The sequence below is a fragment of the Toxotes jaculatrix genome, chromosome 11 (genome assembly GCF_017976425.1).
Source record: "Toxotes jaculatrix isolate fToxJac2 chromosome 11, fToxJac2.pri, whole genome shotgun sequence".
In the NCBI taxonomy this organism is placed as follows: Eukaryota; Metazoa; Chordata; class Actinopteri; family Toxotidae; genus Toxotes; species Toxotes jaculatrix.
Window position 1 is genome coordinate 7815546 of NC_054404.1, and position 20739 is coordinate 7836284.

The 20739-nt window shown below is 39.1% G+C and overlaps 1 protein-coding gene across 1 annotated transcript in view; it reads left to right on the forward strand.

Annotated features, from left to right (window-relative positions):
- Positions 1–20739, forward strand: part of grid1a (glutamate receptor, ionotropic, delta 1a) — a 205503-nt gene that overhangs the window by 137393 nt on the left and 47371 nt on the right. Inside the window, exon 4 of the mRNA XM_041050454.1 lies at positions 5235–5440. Coding sequence (XP_040906388.1) covers positions 5235–5440 — 206 coding nt within the window. The remainder of the gene's footprint in view (positions 1–5234; positions 5441–20739) is intronic.

Sequence of the window (20739 nt, forward strand, 5' to 3'; positions counted from 1 at the left end):
GGCTTCACAGAGCTGCTAGCACAATTCTTAGTCTTGTTTAAAAGGTTTGTAATATGTTATACCTTATGCCAGGTCTGTCTGAATTAATCTTCACATGATGGTTGAGCGGCTACATCTGTCTCTGGCCTCCCTGCAGTGATTGGCTTTATGTTAGACGAGAAGAATTAGGCCGGGATTAAGTATGAGATTGATTAAGCCACTTTTGGTCCCATGTAGGAGGTGAATCCTAATGTAGCAAGTGCATTTATAACACAGGAGAGGTCTGAACATAGAGAAACACAAAGGATATCTCCTGCAGAGTCGGTAGCTGGTCTGTAATGTGTAACGTGAGAGCTCTGATTAGTGACAGTTCTGAGAAAATGAAGCAAGACTCTTGAGAACAGTGAAGACGCTTGTTGAGACGCTTCTGTGTAATGACATAAACTTTCATATACCTCTTATTCTATTACTTTGTTTCATCTCAGTTAATGCCACATTTAGGCCATAAGGTCCTTAACACTGCCAAGTAGCTTGTCAGGAATTTCACAGAGAATGAACATAACAGATGACCTTCAATTAATTGGCTTTCCATAAGAATAGAGAGAAGGAGAGGATCAAAGAGAAAATAAAATAGATAAGGACACACACACACACACACCAGTCAGGGATTTAAATGGTAAACTCAGTTCATACAGCGCTTTTCTATCACATGCATCACTCACACATCAGGGGCAATTTACACCTGATAGTTGTCTGCATTAAACCTCATCTGAAACCATCTAAGAACCATTCAGAAAATGTTAATCACTGTGGTCGTAGGAAATTACAGGAAGTAGGAAATATGCAGAGACTGTATATGGATGTAGCTCCATTATTCTCCTCGCTAACAAATGCTGATTACCAGTTAGAACTGAAGAAATAAATCCTGCCTGACCACACAGAAGTACCTTTTTCTGAGAGACCTAAGTTGCATAGTTCTGCTCAACAATCGGGTGATTAAAAAGTAGATGTTAAGCACAATGTCTTAGGCCAATCTTCTGAATATCAGCATTTTATTTTAACCCTAAACCTCATTTTTAATAAAAAAGAAAAAAAAAAGAAAAAATTAACTTATTACAAATTTAACCTGACATTCTTGTGCAGGGCTGATTTTTGTTTTGTTTGTTCTGTTTTTATTGACTGTACATTATTTGCAGTTTTTTTTATCATTACATTTTTATCATTGCAGTTGTTGCAAACAGTATTGTATCATCTCAGAACCATATCAGCCAAGCTTGAGAAAGGCTATTCATTTTATTCTCATCTTGTACTTAAATGCGCAAGCCAAAAATTCTACTGTACAGTATCTCAGAGACCATTCACCCATTCACCGGGCCTTGACTGAGATAATAATTCAGTCCAGGACTGTAACTCCAGCCCAGCCTACTCTGCACATTCAGACCAGATTGCTTATATTGGAACAGTTTAGTTGACAGTGCTTTCCTTCAGTTTCCATTGACTTTGACCGACAAAGGAAAAAGTGATATATTCATGCCAACCAAAAGTGTAATAGTAAAAAGCTGATTTCTAAAACTTAGGTGATTGGACCACAGTTAAATGATAATAGATGTAGACTTCCTGTGTCCAAACAAAGCCAAGGACAAAACTTTGGGGCTCAGTAGTGATCATTTTACTTTCAACAGACTCAAAAAATGGTTGAATGTTGGAAACATTCCTTTGAGATTCTGATCCATATCGACATGTTTGCATCACTTAATTTCTGCAGATTTGTCAGCTGCACATTCACGTAGCCAATCTCCTGTTCTGCCATAACCCAAAGGTGTTCTGTTGGATTCATATCTGTGGACCGCAGAGGCTATAGGAGGCCAAATTCTGAGCTATCTGTGTGCCTCAGAAGAGGTTCTTCAGACCAGGCTATGTTTTTCAGTTTTCAGCTGTCCAGTTTTGGAGAGCCTGTGCCCACTGCAGCCTCAGATTTCTGTTCTTGGCTGACAGGAGTGGAATTCAACATGGTCTTCTGCTGTTGTAGCCCATCTGCCTCAAGGTTCGACGTGCTGTGCATTCTGAGATGCTTTTCTGCTCACCACAGATGTAAAGAGTGGTTATCTGAATTACCGTAGCCTTTCTGTCAGCACCAAAACAGTCTGCCCATTCTCCTCTGATCTCTGATCAACAGCGTTTCCATCTGCAGAACTGCTGCTCATTTGAATTTTTTTTATTTTTGCCACCATTCTGAGGTAAACTCCAGAAACTGTTTTGTGTGAAAATCCCAGGAGACTGATATCACGTTTTTTCCCCATTCTGATATTTGATGTGAACATTAACTGAAGTTTATGACCTGTGTCTGCACAATTTTATGCATTACTACTGCAACATGATTGGCAGAGATCCCCCCCTCAGATTTAAAGCTGGGGCTCTGTAGGTACGGATCTGAGTGAATGCAGCTACCCTGTGTTGTTTTCCATCTGAATTATGTGTTTCATTTTGAATTTTAACTCTGCTCTAACTCTTGTCGTCAATCAGCTGGCCAGTCTGGAGCTGCCTTTCACACCACTAGAGACCATTCAATCAATGTTGTGACAGACTGCTGTTCACACACTGTTATGATTTTTGGCATGGTGTAAGAACATAATAAGTTTTTCTTCACCTTGTGTCTCTCCTCTGCAAGGTGTTGGTTTTGTTTGTCTCTGCAGCCCAGTTCATAACATATAATGTACATGCATACAGATGAACAAAGAGTTCATTTACATGTATGGAAGAAAAAAGTAAGTTTACAGACTCAGATTATTGACTGAATGGGTCCTTTGCTCTCTCCACTTTCTTTCATCAGACCTTTTCTTAAAGGTCTTACCTTAAAATACTTTGTTAACATATAGTATATATCTGCAGTCCATGGTAAAAGGTAAAAAGAGGGTGGATTGAAACTGAAACAGGAATTTTTCTGTTTTCGCTCTCTTGTGGCAGTGCATAACACATTTTAGAAAGAAAAAACAAAACTGTTGCATATAATTAACTGATTTGCAAGAATAACAGTGGTTGCTTTAACAGACTCATCTAAATTTTGAGTAAACACATGCTTGTAACGTAGCCATTTCCCAGGCTTTTCTGCTTGGATTGCAGCACAGCTTGACAGCTCAGTAAAAACCTCTGAGCCCTTTTATCATGATATGCTCATTTCTGCATTGCTCCAATCCGAGAGGGAGTCCCACTTTAGTTACAACTCCAGTAAGATAGAGCGGAAAAGGATGTAAGAGCAACTTCATGGGGTATTCTCAGTCTCCCTTGATCTATCTTTCATGTCCTCTCAAACAGATACATCCCATTCAGCAAAAGATAGGTAGCGAGCAAGTTGTCAAAGTGAGAGATACTGATGCAGGGGGTAGAGAAGGGTTAAGTTTTGATATCTAAAACTTTCAGAAGCAGATTTGTGTTCAGAAATGACGCTTGGGTAAACATGTCCAGAAATCAGACCTTTAATTCCACGTTAATCCTCTTTTCTGCAGCCCTGTCCATGGCTGACACGGTTGCCCCTTGGAAAAGACTGCTACGGGTTTGGAACGCCAGCTTTGAAGTCCGGTGTTTCTATCGGGGTCCTAGAGTAGTTATCGCATGGTAGCTTTCCCTTGGCTCTTCATGGGATTAAAAACTCGTGTTTGTTTGTTATAGTGTATTTCTTCTGTTTCCCATTTGCGAGATACAAGGTTTTCAACTGGATGAGTGATTTAAAAAAAAGTCTTCAACTCTGCAACTTGTTTGTGTGTATGACTTAGCGTTAGTTAGCGTAGTTTGTGTGTTTGCTTATTGAGACACCACAAGTTTACAGAAGGTTTACACTTGTATACCCTCTGGGTTTTGTATAACAGAGTTGGTTCCCAATGAAGAACAGAAAAAAATATTTAAATCAGATTCTCTGTTTAGTCTATAGTCAATTTCACCAAGTGTTGCTGCAGCTATATATATTGTATGTGGAAAATACTGGAGCCAAATATAATTGCAATGGACCAGTCGTGGGACAGGAGGGAAGGAACCATGATTAACTTACAAATTGTGTTTGTGCTCTAACAAAAGGAGCGATTACTCAGAGGTTGAGCTTCTGTCCATTGTTTTCAAAGTAACATCACCAAGGGTAAGCATTTCAATTTACAGACAAAAGTAAAGAGGTGTGGAAGAATGTGCGTTTGGAAAGGAAAGAGTTTTCAAAGAGTGCTGCAGTAAGAGTTTGGCAGTGCTTCAAAATGATGAATGAATTAATTTCATATTTTGTTCTACCCTTTGAACATTTTTATTCTGAAGAGAATCCAGCGGCAATTGTGAGTGTTTATGTTACCCAAAAAATAAATTGCAGTATAACAATGGCAGGAAAAATTGAACATTACATCTAATTCTTTATGATTTGCTTCATATGGTACTTAGTCATATTCCTATTTCAGTTATCTCCAAGTTGTAGTCTTAGGGGCGATGTAGCAATATGTTGCTTCACTGCTCAGACCAGGTTTCCTATTAGCCTAATTTCCAGTTTTGGCATCAGAGCAACTAAAAAGTATGTGCTATGTATATGTTCAAGCCGGTTTGCCTTTCTGTCCCTCTGTATATTGTCGGTTCTCAGTAGTAAAGCAGTAGAGTACTTGATGACTCATCAAATCTCCAGAGATGAGAAGAGGGGAGGGAAAACCCACGCATCCACACACACACCCACACACCCACACACACTCATTGTGGTTGCAGAAAGAGGTCTGGCCTAGTGATTTTGCCTAACCTCTCTTTAACAATGCGGCATGACTTGGCACACGCTGGGCTGCTGCTCCCACTCTGGCTGCTGGGACTGGTGTGCTTATTGTGAGCCCTCTGCTGCACATCACCTTTGATTTGTATGTGCCGTGCAGGCTTCTTTTAAGTGGTTTCCTGTATAGTGAACACACGCACACAGATCCCTGGGGACAGCAACACCTGTCTGCAGCTTCATATCCTGTAAACCCCAGGAAACAGAAAGACAGGAGTGCTTGTTGTGTTTTGTCATGCTTTAGATCAGGAGCAAAGAGGGAAACTTGCCTTGAAGCCCTTGGAATGAAGTCTGAAAATATAGAGTGCACATACAGGTGTTGAAGACACAGGTTGTTTACCCACGATTGTGATTAAACGTTCTAGGAACAAACTAATCTATGACACCTGCCTGAAGTGTTATTTTTACTCTGTCTCTGTCTGTATGTGTTTGGGTCTGTTCCCATCACCCATTATCACTGTTTTTCCTCCTCCAGACATCCGGGGTTTGCAAACCTTTATGGACCAGGCTTCTCGGCTGGGTCTGGATGTGTCCTTGCAGAGGGTGGACCGCAATGTCAGCCGTGTCTTTACTGACCTCTTCAACACGATGCGCACAGAGGAGCTCAACCGGTATCGGGACACTTTGCGACGGGCCGTACTGCTCATGAGTCCTCGAGGTGCACAGGTGTTCATCCACCAGGTAGGCTACATTGCTGTGACTTTTCTTCATCAAGGGACCAGCAGCACAACCCGAGAGACAGTCAAAAAGCCAAACAGAAAACAAGCATTTATTCAGTGAAGATGATGACCCATGAACAGAAACACCGCCTGGCATCCTTAATCTGATAGCTGATCAAACATTTCAATGCCTCAACTGTAGAGCATGAAAAACATGACAAAATAATTGAGCAGTAGAAGATAAATTGCTTAGTTTTCCTTGGGAACTTGCCACTACCACACTAGTGACCCTTCCCTTGTTAAAACTGATTAAACAAGATGCAGTTGCTTGTCTGAACCCGTGTAGAGTTTTGACAGAACCCAGAGCAGATGGCAGAGGTCAGACTGAGATGTGTTTTGCCTTCAGTATTGAGTTGGCCCAAAGAAAACCACATTTCAGGTGCCAATATTCTGCATTCAAATGCTACAAATATGTCTTTAGACAGAATAAAGTATTTCTACAGTGGGACATTCATTCAGTCTTCACTACACTGCGAGTGAAGGGAGTTTATTTACTGTTCAGATCAGCGGCATTGCATATAACCCCAGGCAAAGTTCAACAAAGTCAAAGTCAACTGTGTGGAGCCACCGAAATTTGCATCTTTCTTAGCTCATGCTCTTCTAACTTGGAAAGTGTTACTAACCTTGTCTCTTTTTGTTCCTAACATATCATGTTTGCTAATTGTAGCGATGGAAATCCGGGTGACATATTGGAGTTCATGGCAAGGACAGTGAAACAGATGAAACACTGAAGATTTTTCAGCTCAAATGAAAAATGATACAGTATAATTAACATCGCACAGCATCTGTGATGTGTCAGCATTTGATTAAAGTGAGATTCAAAAATTTCATATCTTTTGAATCAGCAGAAGGAGCCTGGATTTGTACAGAAAATTCACTTGAACATATATATGGTAGAAGGCAGCGCAGAGAATTAAAGGATGGGGTATAATCATCTTCAAAATATCATTTAGAGTTAACATACACTATTGTTTTTCATTTTATCTATCTTTGCTTAATTTTCATTGGTACTGATTTTGGTTTATTTTCGTTTCAATTTGCTTGTTGCTGAGAAGATATTTTCTCTTGGTGAAAAATCTTTTACTTCAGTGTCATTTCACATGAAAGAATAACTAAACTTAAGCTCTGAGTTATGTCATTTCTTTAGGCCACAATAAGTGTACATATTACTTAGTGAAGATGAGTTATTGCTAGAGTATAGAGTATAAAAAAAGTCATATTGTATTAAAAATGATTTACAAAAGCAATATAAAGTATATTTCCATATTTTACCTTTTTATTATATTTGGAGCTCACTTGCATTTAAAGATCACTCGAGGATAAGAGAGTGTGTGTGTGTGTGTGTGTTCGAGGGTACGGGGGGCAGAGCCCCATAATTTTCATGATGATATGAAAATGATGTGTATTTTCACATAACATCAACATTAAGGCTACAAACAACCTATAATGCAACACCCTCTCCATTTAAAAAGAATATCTGATGTAATGAACACGTAGTTGTTTCATCTTCAAATATAAGACAACTCCACTTTTTTAAACCTAATGTCAATACAGAATCGTTTTCTCCAGAATGGTAGAGAACTCTCAGCATAGTTTTTTCCATTTAGTCTTATAACGTTAGCATCTCAGAGGTTTTACTTTCAATGAACTTCTGTTTATTTTTGAATATCCCAAATTTCCTGCTCTGACTCATTTAATCTTTCTATAAAATACCGTAGAAAAGAACCTTAACTAATAGTAGCTCAAAAACCTGACTTGCATTCCAAGTAGCTTCTTTTAAATGCTCGACAATTAATCTAAAAATGAAGCACTTGTAGACGAATAATTCAGTACACAGGTTGTGAATACACCACGGCTTTCAAGTTTCATTAATGACATACTGCTTTGATCTTTTCCTGTACTTCAGTGAATTTGGTTGTAGTATACATACACACACACATATATACACACACACATACACACAGACTGCTGTAGATATCTTTTCTTCTCATAAGACTGTGTTTAATCTCATCAATTATATTCTTTATCATTTCTTATACAATTAACATGAGGCATCTTGGGGACTAAGAAATAAGCACAGCTTCGCATTCAGCACAGCTCCCAAATGTTTCTGTGAACATGTTAATATATTATAAGTGGTGGAGATCTGTTAATTCACCGAAGCTTCATTAATACCTTGGTAACTGTTGTCACAGAGCGTTCCTGCTCCTCACCAGAGATACGGGGTGAGAAAATGTAAATATGCTAATATCTGAATGGAGAATGATGATGATGCCTCGGAGAGTTAAGTACTCCTGAACTGTTCTAGCATGAGAGAGAGAAAAAAAAAAAGTGAAGTTGCCATGGTGACTGCAAGTCGACAGAATGCCCGATCAGAAATTCATTACAGACGACAAATCTTTTTTTCTTGATGGTAATATCAATGTTAAGAAATGTGGTTAATTACTGGGATTAACGGTATTGGTTGTCTCAAACGATTTGTGCAAGGCATGACAAAATGCATTAGGCAGTGCTAAGTATTGTTACTGAAACTATGTGAAACTGATTTGCTGTAGCAGGATGCTATTGCTGTTCATTGCAGAGACCTGCTCTGATTCCTGCTCTTTTCTGAATTTGTCAGCTGTGTGTTTCATAGTTTGTTCAGCTCCATTATTTTCTCTTCTGTTCTGCTCTACTCTACACTTATACAATTTCAATGCCTACTTACATCGATGGATTCCTGAATGTCTACTAATGTCTAAGTCATCTTTAAAGAGATACAAAACAACCACAAAGAGATGCAAAGTGACTACAAAGAAACATAAAACAGCTGCAAAGAGATGAAATACGATCACAAAGAGATGAAAAACATCTACAAAGATATGTAGAACGACCCCAAAGAGATGCAAAATGACTACAAACACAAAATAACAGAGACCCTAAAACACTATAAACAGATGAAAAACGACAAGAAGGAGATCCAGAACAATGACAAAGAGACTTAAAATGACTCCAAAGAGATGCAACGTGACTATGAACATGTGAAACAACTATAGGCATAGAATGATTACAAAGAGATGCAAAATGACAGACACAAAACCACTACCGACAACGTGGCCTCATCTCTTTCAGTCTGGGTATATTGCTCCTGTGTATGGAGCAGAGCATCTCTTACATGTGTGCACCCACATGTCCTGTTTCTTGTAATTTGTCCATGCCTCGTTATTCCTCTGCAAGGTCACATTGGAGTGAGTCGAAAAATGTCCCAATATGCATTGAGCAGATGAAAAAGAGTCACCTCTGTCAGGCCGACAGTTCATCAAAGGACTAAAATAGCTAGACCATATTCATAACTTTTAATTTCAAGTTCTTAATTCACCTGACTAATATAGGAGGACGTAAGTACATTAGCAAGTTATCCAAGGTCACAGTTTCTAGTCTGTTCTCTTCTGACAATTCTCTTCTTCTCTGGGTAACATATTCTGTCACAAGTCAGTTGTCACTTCTCCAGTCTACTCTCAGGCCTCAGTCATTTCTCATACTTTGAACAAGATGCATATGTCACTGACAGTGTCTGCATTTTCATTCTGAAATTCTGAGCTCATGTTTTCTCCCATCCAGCCAGTTGCCATCTCGTCTCTTGTTCACTTCGGCCATGAGAGGATGTAGCGTCTTCTGTCAGCTTCAGTGCCGCCGCGTTTCTGACACCCAACTACTCTCTGCTCCCTTCATGATAGGGAAACTTCACTTGAGTCACGCAAGCCTTTTAGACGGCCATAAAGTGGAATTTTAAGCTTTCAACTGTCCCATTTCTACGTCCTTGGGTTGTATTAGTGAGCATTTGCTAAATCACTTACATAAAACGATGCACATTTAGGTACAAAAACTTGACACATTTTATGAGTTACCAAAGTCACTCTCCAGTTAATTGTCAACGTTGCAGCTCCAAGCTATATATCTTGAAGACACCCAAATTAGATTTTTGGCTCTCTGTGGTCTGGCTTTTGGAGATAATATTTCATTTTTACCAACACTTATTAAAATGCTTTAAGCAGTTGTGGAATACCTGTGTTGAATGTGAATTCTAAAAATGAAAAGTATGTCTTAATAATAACAATGTATGTTAATAAAAGTATAAAATACAACTATATATTTAGACTGCACTATTATTAGTAAGTGAGCATGCAAGCTTTTTCAGATTCCGGTCACAGATTAAGTCTCATAGGGCTGAGAGTATTTTAGTCTGCATCAGCTTTTGTAATGTAGGTGAAATGCTTCCTCAGTCTCTGTTGCATCCGCTCCCACTGTGCTTGCGGGGCGGTGTCCTCCTAAAGGTGTTGATGTGTAAGGAAACAGAATGGGTGGTGTCAGCTGGCATGCCAGCTCTGCAGGCCAGTTGATAGATGGAGCAGTGAGGCTGGGTGAGGTCTGCCTCCTGTGCGGCAGCTACACCAAGCTACAAGAGTGACAAGCACTGCTGCCTGCTGCCAGGGAACATGAGAGGGAGAAAGAGATGCTGCACAGGGTGGCAAGAGGGTAAAGAGTGGAAGACAGGAACAGAGAGAGAAAGAGAGAGCACGACTAAGAGGGATACAAAGGCAGAAGGAGAAATAAAGGATGGGGAGATGGATGAAGGGAGGGAAAGGTCAAGGATGAGAAAGAGATGGGGAGCTGGAAGGGGCTCCTCCAACATAATAAAGCACCTTTGTATGAAACAGTAATGGGTGGAATCTAATGGCAGAGATGGCAGTGAAGAGAGACAGAAGAGATGAGTGCTGAGAGACTGGGCATCAGTATGGTAGCCGACAGACAGCACCTGTTTAAGAAAGGAGGATTTTAAAACCGGTGGAAAAAGACAGCTTTTGTGTTCAGAGATAATTAAGGAATGCATTTTGACAGCTGTAAGCGTTTTAATCCACAGTCTATGAAAGTGTGAATGCCGCTCAGGTTGCACATCTAACGTGGGAAAGATGAAAACTTGTTCACAAGTTTATCATATATCATTTCAGCCACAGCTGAAATGAATACAGCTGGAGGGAGGTGCTGTTTGTTTTTCTAAAAAATTCAGCATAGACTGTATTGTACTTTGTTATCATCTCTCCCTTTAAACTTGAAAATGAAAAATCGCCTTCAGAACTCACTGCAAGATCATCTGTTAACATTTTAAAATACAGGCATATTGCACAGAAAATATCATAATTACCAAAATATTTATTTGGTAAGGCCATTCGAGTGTTTCTAATTAACACACATTCTTACTCATAATATTAGACATGTTATATGTCTGTTTTAATGTTTTTCTCTTAAATTCTTTGAAATAATGAACTGCGACGTTTGCGAGCCAGTCTTGGTGCAGAATGCCCTGCTTATTTTTGAGTTATATTTATGCAGGAATGAAAAAAAAAATGTACAGAACTGCTGTCTCATCTGTGGGGGGTATACAGTATTATACACCACCTGTATTTGAAAGTAAATATTATCAATACTCAGCTTTGTCACAAAACCTCAGATTGAAACACAGATATCCCGAATCTGTCGCTATATGATGAAAACTGTACTTCTCTTTTTTTTCAGTGTATTTTTCCATCCTGAATAAAAGCAATTTTCAAAGCAGACATTCCCAGTGCTGTCAGCAGGACTCCATGTGAACTGACAAAAGGATTCAATACTTACAGTAGTGTCACCTGCAAAACTAGTGGGAGTGGATTACTGTATTTTCCTCGCACCTTCTTTTAAGTTATAGCTGGTGCCCTTGAGTATTTTTCTTTTTCCTTAATCTACCACTTTATGGACCATCTGCGCCAACTGGAACATCTTGTTCAACATCCAAATATTTATTTCAAAGCAAAGGAGGCTGTGTAAATTTCATCACTGAGCAAAAATTCTGGAGTTGTTTGTTTACTCTTTCGGTAAACCTGTGGCATGAAACATACTTGTTTACCCTGTCCCAGGAAAACTTCTCAACAACTCTGGTCTGATTTTGAAAAGGTTTTATTTCAGTAGATAATTCCTTCCCTCTTTCTGCTACTCACTTTTTAAATGTCCTCCTGATAAAACGATTCACAGCTAACAGTGGAAACATGACTTCACTTTACTTCTTTTCTGAGCGAGAAAAGATGCACAGAAGGGCTTTCAGAATATGTCCGTGAACACATTTGACTGCAATGGTATATGAGGCTGTGGTGTTGGAAACAGATTCACTTGTCAAGACCTGAGACCATGAATTGCTGATTAAAAATGGACCCTTGTGACACTTGAATGTGAGATCTAATAAACACATTTGCCCTTGCCAGGAATTGTGTTTTGATGCCAAGGACTCTTCCGTCTTATTGTCACAAATGCTTGTGGACGGTGATTTAAAAGCGGCTTGAGTTGACATGCTATTATGGGGTGCTTTAGAAAAAGACAGCGATGATGGTTTTCATTGCTTTGGGAATACAGTGCGCTTGACATGACAGCTTGTGGGGCACAACACAGACACACACACTCGTACTCACAAGTACTCACCCACATCTTTGTGACATGAAAACCACAGATGCCTCTTGACAGTAAGCTCTCACTTTGTATCATTGCTGCGGCCTTCCAATTGTTTTGTCAAAGTCAGAGTCACAGGTTGAAAATCTTATTAAAGGAAAAAGGAGCATTTGATGATTTCCATCGCCTTTAATGTAATGGTGAAAGGGTGCATATACCATTTTTTAATGTGCATATAATAGACTGAGTGGCAGAATTTGAGTTAAAAAAAAAAATCATTTGCTCAGTCTTATCAGCCATGTTTCAATCCAAATGTTACTCTTTCTCATTATCTGCAGCCCTTTAACTTGTTATCAAACTGTGGAAAAGGTCCAAACCACTTTCCACCTACAGCTCCTTTCAGCAGTAAGAGCTAATATCCCCTCTGTCTGGACTGTCTTCATTTCCTGCCCAATATTTTTTCTTGTGCTTACTTTTTTCCAAGCTTTTCCCCCTACTTTTATTGTTGCCCCAGTTTTTGACAGCATTTCTCCTTTTTTTTTTTTTTTTTTTTTCTTTACAGATGACACACAGCATATTACAATATGATATATTATCAAAAATCTTGATGATCAGTAAAGCCTTTAAGCTGTTTTCATTTTCCCCACTGTGTTTTTTTTCTCACATTTTTCATAATATTCCAGCATGCAGCACAGTCTTGGCACCTGGACTTTGCAGCTCCCTTAGACAAAATAAAGCTGGCCATGACCTGGAAGTGTTTATCCCAGCATGACTCATTAACCTGACACAGAGAGCATGGTGTTGGTGCAGGGGAGTGTAGTGCTGGCACAAACAACAGCCTTTGCATTCAAGCGCACACACAGAAGGATGCCTAAACACGTGCACACCTTCACTGCGTCACCCCTCATTTCTTCCCTAGATCCATCACTGCCAGTTCTGTCTACACCCCCTCCCTTAGTGCTAATGAGTGAGGCCAGGTATAATTAAAAAGCTCCAAAAGTACTTCTCAGCCTGAATTTTTTTTAAAAACATGATAGAAAGACACACTTGCAGCCACCCAGAAGATTCAATTAGACTAAGAAGCAGAATACAAATGAAGGCCACGGTGTGTTACTGGTCGAGTGGCATCATTTGCAATGGGAGGCTGGGACAGTTTATAGATGTGACAAACAAAGCAACACATTAAAGATGGCCAGTATTTGGAAGGGGAGTGCAGGTAGAGGTTTAAACAGAGGACACATTATGAGAGCCTATTTGATATCAAGATTATCTGAATTGTGTAAACAGACAGTGGGTGCAGTCTGGGAATTTAATCATGTTTACTGATTGCATTATTATTTAGAACAAATATCCACTGTAGCTGATGGGAAAGATGTCCCCATTAATAATTCAAACATATTTTAGATTCAGAACATAATAGTTTCCATATAATGTCCAAATCTAAAATCTAGCACAGTTTATAAAAAAGAAAAAGAAACTAATTCTACATTTATTCATCCATTAGAATATTGTCAAAGGTCTGCCATTTGGGTCAAAGGTCAAGATCACTTTGACCTCACAGCAAGTTTTTGGCCCTAACTCAACAATTCATAGTCATGTCTAGTGGTGACATTTTATATCTAACAAGTCAAAGGTCAGCTTCACTTTGATATTATAATGTTTGGCACAAACAGTAGCTAGAACTTAACTTTAGCCAGAAACTGTGAATGCAATGCATGTGTGCCAGTGCAAGCCTCTAGTTTTTAATAGTATCCAAAAGTACCCAAAATACCATTTTTTTATCCATAGTATTTATCTATAATGAGCCAAGTGTTATTTCCACGCACCATAGACAAACTGTAGTACACATATCGAAAACCTTGTAGTATAAAACCTTGACGTATAAAATTGGTGAATTTTCCCTTTAATAAATCAAGAGTGTTTTTAAATAACCAAACAAACAAAATGCATCATACAACACACACCAGCAAAGTGCAGGTTGAGCTTTAAGTTTGCCCAAATCCATTTAAATACATTAGTACATCAATCCAAATCAAACACACACAGTATGCATATTATAAAGTCATGTTCAAACAGCAAAAAGTCCATCAGTGTTTGGTGGGACACTAGTTACTGGAATTGAATCATCACCTCAGTGATCATTTGTTGAAGGCCAGAGGTGAAGGGGTGTGCAGAGTTTATCTCGCTTACCGTCCGCTGGCATTGCTCCCCCCTGGCTTAACGCTCCCACCTCTGGACCCCTGTCCTCTCCCTCTGACCCTCTCTGCTGCTCCTCTATTCCATTTTCCTCCCAATAACAGCATGACAAATTGAGCCTGCCATAAAACGATCTATCATTGTCCCACATCTCATCCTCTTCTGCCCTCTGTTCCCTCCTCATCTCTCTCTCTCTCTCTCTCTTTGTCTCTCTTTCCCCTTCTGTCCCTGTTACAGGACATTCCCTCTATTCCTCTTTGTATTTTCCCCATCTTAATGGTTTCATGTTTCTCTCTACATGGGCACTTTATCTTTCTGCCCTTGCGTTTCCCCTCCCATAACCTCATCTCCTTTTGTCTCCTCTCTATTTGCGCTGTACACTTTTGTCCATGTCTCCATTTCTCTTTCTGTTCATTTCTTCGTACCCTCTCTGCAAACTTGTTTTGTTCTTTAATATTCTCTATTTGTTCTGTCATCTCTCTGGTTGTGTTACAGAGAGATACATTATGGTAAAGATTCATACACTGCACTTTTTTCCCTTCTGCAGTAATTTAGTAACATGGAAACAGTCACTATAACTTGTACAGTACAAACAATAATAGAGCCAAACATTAACAGCAGATGTGGTGTAGTGTGTCATTTTGCAGCCCTTGTATACTACTCCAACAAATAATTTCCAATCTCATCCCTGGCTTGAAGCAAAACAATTTAGTTGGCTGTGACTAAATTCAGCAACTCCATGTGATTTTTCTCCATGAAATGCCAAGTTATATTACCATGGAGCATGGACAAACTGTAGTGCAGACAGAGAAAACATTAATTGCTCTGTGTGATGAATAAATGCTGCAGTTTGACAGGTAAATAATAGATGGCTCCCTCTCTGTCCATGATCAATTAATGGCACCTCCCGGGAGCTTGTGAGAAACTCAGCAGCATTCTGTGGCCATGAGTTGGAAATATTCAGGATGCTTTGGCTGTGCATACAATGGATTACCTCCAATACCATAGAAATGTAACAATGCGCTTTATTCCAACAAAATCTAAATAAAACTACCTTTTCAGGTACATATTTCATGGTAGGGCAGAATAATCAAGAGAAATTGTTGTATATCCAAACTCTGGTATTAAAATTGAAACCGGGGCAGTTGGCAAGCTCTTTACTTGATGGATTATTATTACTTGCACAAGTATGAATCATCTGCTGAAGTTAAAGAGCTTTTCATAAATAATTTGCCTTTTCATAAGTAATGCTCGAGAATTAAAACTGTGGTGTTATTTGAGGTGATGGCTTATCCCTTCACATTAATCAATGTCAGGGGGCTTGAAAATGTGGGAAAGAGCCTTCAAAGGGTAAATAACTTGGGCATTGTGTTAGTGGTGATGGCGGTGTTAGTAAAGGTGATTATCATGATGATGATGATGAGGAAAGTGATGAAAACAACAATATTGGTCTCACGGCTTCCTTATTTGTCCTGAACGCCTCTGCTCAAAAAGAAAAGGGAATATTTAATACAGTCAGGTGTATAGAAGAAAAACCCTGCTCACTTTATGTATTTCAGTGGCAGCACCCAAAACACATTCTTTTCTTGACAGAGGGTAATAAACTTTGATTGATGCTTGCGATTATGGGTCATGCTTAGCATTATTGAAACAGTAAACCTCTTGGGCAATTTTTATTTCTTCAGGAGGGAAAACAGGTAAATCTCATAAATGGCACCCAGTGAAGTCTATCTTGTTTATCTGGTGACCTCTAAAGTTGTACTTAAGTATCAGAAGCAGAATTGCAGAGTTGCTCCCTCATAGCCTGTTCTGCTAATGTTTCAGTAAGTTAGTGAACAGGAGCACAAAGTCCAGCTGGTTATAACGTTTTAAGTGCACTCTAATATGTCTAATAATTATTTTTTGTGTTGTAGAGGTATTCCAGCCATTCTTAAGTTTTTGCAAAAAAACAGTTGTGTAGTTCATATTCTTGTTAAATTGGAATAGTCAAAACACAGTTACTTTGTCTGTGCAGGTTAATAGCTTTATCACTCTGTACATTTGTCTCCCTGCAGCATAATATGAGATGCAATTATACCAAAACCCTACAATATTGTTGGAAAGTTCTGTCTCTGTGAAATTGTTGCTGTGGGCTCAGGATTATTGCCCAGTTCCCAAGTGGCAGACTCCAAATACAGTAAGAGTTATAAGGGTAATTGCAAAGCCAACCACTTGGAAAAGAAGTACTGTATTGGTACCCAGCACACAGCCTATCACAGTCCGAAAGCTCTGGAGAAAATGTTCAATTAAAGTACATCCCCAGTGGAAAGAATATAAATACCTGAATGCCAGCACAGGTGTCCTTTTACCCTTTTCCTACCTGTTTTACTTGCTTACTTTTTCCTTTCCTTATTTTGCTCTTGCACAAATATGTATGAGTCAGTGTTCAACATGTGCACATGCATATTCATCTGTTCCTTTGATGTCTCATTTGCAGGTCTTTGTTAACACCCACATTTGAGAAATATGGCTATATACTGCATCTCATTTATGCATAACTACTGTAGGTGAAGATAAGCAAGTGGTGTTATTCAGTATTGTTTCTGTCTCAGTGTCAACAAGAATGTGCAGTTTATAAAAGTGAGATTTTCCAAAAATATACCAGCTGGCAACTATGACTTTTTTGCAGGTATTTTTCAGTATGTTTCTCGTGAATCAGCAAGTTAACGAGAAATTACCAGAACAGCTTGATTTACAGCTGTTTCTGATTTGTTTGTTTGCCACAGGTTTGTTTGTTTGTTTGTTTGTGAAGAAATTTACAAATAAACAAGAAACTATTCTTATTTAGTCTCATTTAGAGACAGCATTCACAGTGAGCAGTTTACAGTCATGTGTCATTTGGTTGATTATTAAATTCTGGCAACTCACAAAAGGATGTAGATTCCCTCACATCCATCATGGTTATTATGTGTTCTGTCCTCTATCATTCAATGAAGCTATTATTTTTGCAACAGGCTATCAACACCTCAGTGCTGAAACCTGCTTTTCTGTGAAGAGTTAATACCACAAGCCTGTGGGAGTTTCACAGGGCTGCGAGTACTTCTACATTTGCATTAGCGAATTTACTATGCATTGGAAGCGTTGAATGACATCCTTAACTGATTTTGGTCTAAAAAAGCAAAGAGCACTCTTGAGAGAATCACTGTAAATGCTAATGTGTGAATGAGCACAGAGGGACATATTTTGAACTCGATTTCACACTCTGCCAAGAATGTTGTTTGATTCATTGTGCCAATACTTAACCGTGATCTCGTATTTAAGCATAGAGCTGAAATATTTAGAACATTGTCAAATTAAAATTTGGACCATGTTAGAAATGTGTTACATGAAGCTGTGAATCCACTTCTTTTAGCTTTTGGTTTTATCCATCTGCTCTTCTAAACTCTTACTGACTTTTCTCCCAAGGTTGATCCCTACAGCTTTTTCTGAAGTTCTCTCACTTCTTTCTCTATTTCCATGTTTCCTGATGAATATTTTTGCATGCATGCATACAGACATAAACATGCTCAAACACTGGCACTACGTGACAGGTACATTTGACCATGGCTGTTGTGATTGCGGCTGTGGTTTTAGCCCAAACAGATAAAGAAACTAAAGAGTTCAGAGGTCTTCTAGACCTGCTGGAAAGTAGACATTTGCCATCTCATAGCAGTCATGATCAGGACACCCCCACAAATAACAGTATGTAATCATAATTACAACAGACAGGTGGCAAAAAGTAGTGATTATCCAAAACTACACAGGCTGGTTGGCATTTAAAAAAAACTGCAGAATACAAGTAGAGGTTTTTCTGCCCTTTTCCACTTTCCAGAAGAGTTGTCACGGACCTGCTGCATTCAGCTGAAAACTCCAGTGCATTGAATTATCAAGATTTTGACAAGAATGAATTTTTCTCTACATCACCGTTTCTCTTTGTATGTCTTTCTTTCTTTCCTTCTGGTCATTTTATTCTTTAGCTCTTCCTCAAATTCTCTTGGCAGTTAAATGTTGGAGCTCAGTGGTAAACTTGAGCTTGACCAATTTGTTGCTTAGTGTCCTGTAGACGGCCTCCCTCTCACAGTGGCTCATAAAGCAGCTAGAATGGGACAGTGGAGGTGTTATTGTCTCGTTGATATCCGTTGTGAAGTTTATCTGGCTTCGTGTCCAAATGTAAAGTCTGTCCCTGTGATTCATTTGTAAATCTTAAAAGCATTTCTCCTAGTGATCTGCATTTTTTAATTATGTATATTATATTGTATATACAACAATTGACCCTTTTTGTTAAATTTACAACCTTCACTGACCTACACCCACTTCATAGGTTAATTAAGGCAGTATAAGCTACTTATGCAACACAGATCCAGCACTCTAGATACAATAAGAAAAGAGGATATTGCAGTATCCTTTGTTGTATTATTTGCATTATTTGTAATTATTTCTACCCAATTAAAGTGGACATGATTTCGAAGCCAAAGAGATAACTGTCATAGTGTTTCATAAAACATCTACTAAAGTGGCACTTGAGACTTTTCTATTACAGCTGATCACTCTAGAGATTTACATATTTTTTTCATATTGTTCAATGCGCATCATTTTTTAACAATTTTAGTGTAAATGCGGAAATAGATGTTGCCCAAAAATTTTTTAAATTAAATGAAGAAACAATGCGTTGACGGAATGGAGTGGAGCATTGAAACAGAATGCGACACAAACATTGAAAGATACTGCAGATACATATTAATCACAATTTATAATACGCTCTCCCAGCTTAGAGAGGGCCAGTGAAGCATGCCTCTAAGCCTGATGAGAGACGCCTCAGAGGGGAAGGGTTAGAGTAGTGCTGTGAGGCTTCAGGGTGTGTGGCAGGGGGGGATAGATGGATGAAGAAGAGGTAGTCTGCTGTCCAGGATGCCCGGTAGAATCTCCTCAAGATCCTTCTTTCAAACAGGCCTTTTCAGTCCTCTATTCAAAAAGCAGTAATTGCATCATTTTTCAAGCCCCTTGCCTCTGTCTGATTGTGAGGCTGGCCCCATTAATCAAACTAATGGAGAAGTAAGTGATTTCAAAATATAGGCTTTGATCATGCACCCTCTATGCTCTCCCACAACTCCGCCCTCTCCTTAGCTTTGGGAACCCCTTTTCTCCCACCCTCCCATATCTTTCTTTTCTCACAGCACTCCATGTGTATTTCACTTCATACTGTCTGGAACAGGTTGCATGAGGGAAAAATGTATTTTCTTATTATGGCATTGAAGGCTTCTGTTAATGCACATAAAAGCTTTTGCACATTCTGACAGTGCTGTGGCTCTCTGGTTTGATTAGAGTTGATTTCCAGTGTAGCAGCACACCAAACTGCATGAGGTTGTAGAAAATGGTCACTCTAAAATCATTGTGGCCTATTAACGGGCAGCATGTCCCAAAGAGTCACAGTTCAGACACATTTATTGATCTTGATGAGACAGATTAAATTAAAGTGCTTCTCAGGTGTATTGAAAAGCTTGCGCCAGCTATAAAGCAGCGTAACTGTTACTTGAGGCCACTACCAGAGCATGCTGGCAAATTAGATTCCTTCCAAGAATGTAAACCACTGCTCGGAGAAAAACTCTCTTTGTGTCTTTGATGCAACCCCAGTGGTCTTGGGGGAACACAAAAAAGCATGCGCAAATGCTTTATTTACAGCACATTTGCCTATTTTATTGTCTGTACAATTGCAGCCTAGTCAGACTTTGCTCTAATTGCCCTGGAGTGTTGTTTACTGAGAATTAATACCTATAAAGCCTCTATAGAAGTACTTGTGGCCCTAGTCAAGTATTATACATGCCAATATACATGCTCTCCTCAGCCTATTAATGTAGACACAATGCTGATTAAGGAAACAGTACCAAAAACATTTCAGAAAACAAAAAAAATACAGCACATAATAATATTTCATAGCATTGTCTGGGTGATGTAGTTGGAAAAGTGCCATTGCCACCACCTGTTCTCTCTTCTCCTCTGCTGCCTCGCTGGTTGTCAGAGCTGTCTGGAATTAGCATTATGTCAAAACTTAAACTTTCACACTCTCCATAACACCTCTTCTTTCCCAGGGTGTTCTGAGAAGACATGTTTTGCCCTGTGCGGAAATAATTAGGATGAGATTGGTGTTCGTCTTTCGCCCAGCTAACCTCCCACAGTTGCCTCTCTTGCTCCCTCTTTTCTTGTTTCTTTCTTATTCGCCTACCCACTTTTCTTGCTTACTTTTGCTTAATCAGGCACAGTTTGGTGCATAGAGCCTGTCTATTTACTCTGACCTGTAGCACTCAGCAACACAAGGAAGTCCTCGATTTCTCAGAAGAAGTGGGAAACAGCATCAGTTCAGACCGATCGGGCACATTGCATTAATTAATAAAAGAACTCTGTATAGTGATGATTTTTAGGAGAAAACAAAGCATTAACATCAAGTACCTGATGTAGCTGTTTGTCATTTGTTACGGCCTCTGTTCTTGTAAAGTCATCTTTTCTTTTTACTCTCAGACTGTGTTTGACAGGCCAAAATGATTCAATGCACCTTTTCAATGGGCATTTTTTAACACCTTTATTTAGTTAGAGCAGTTT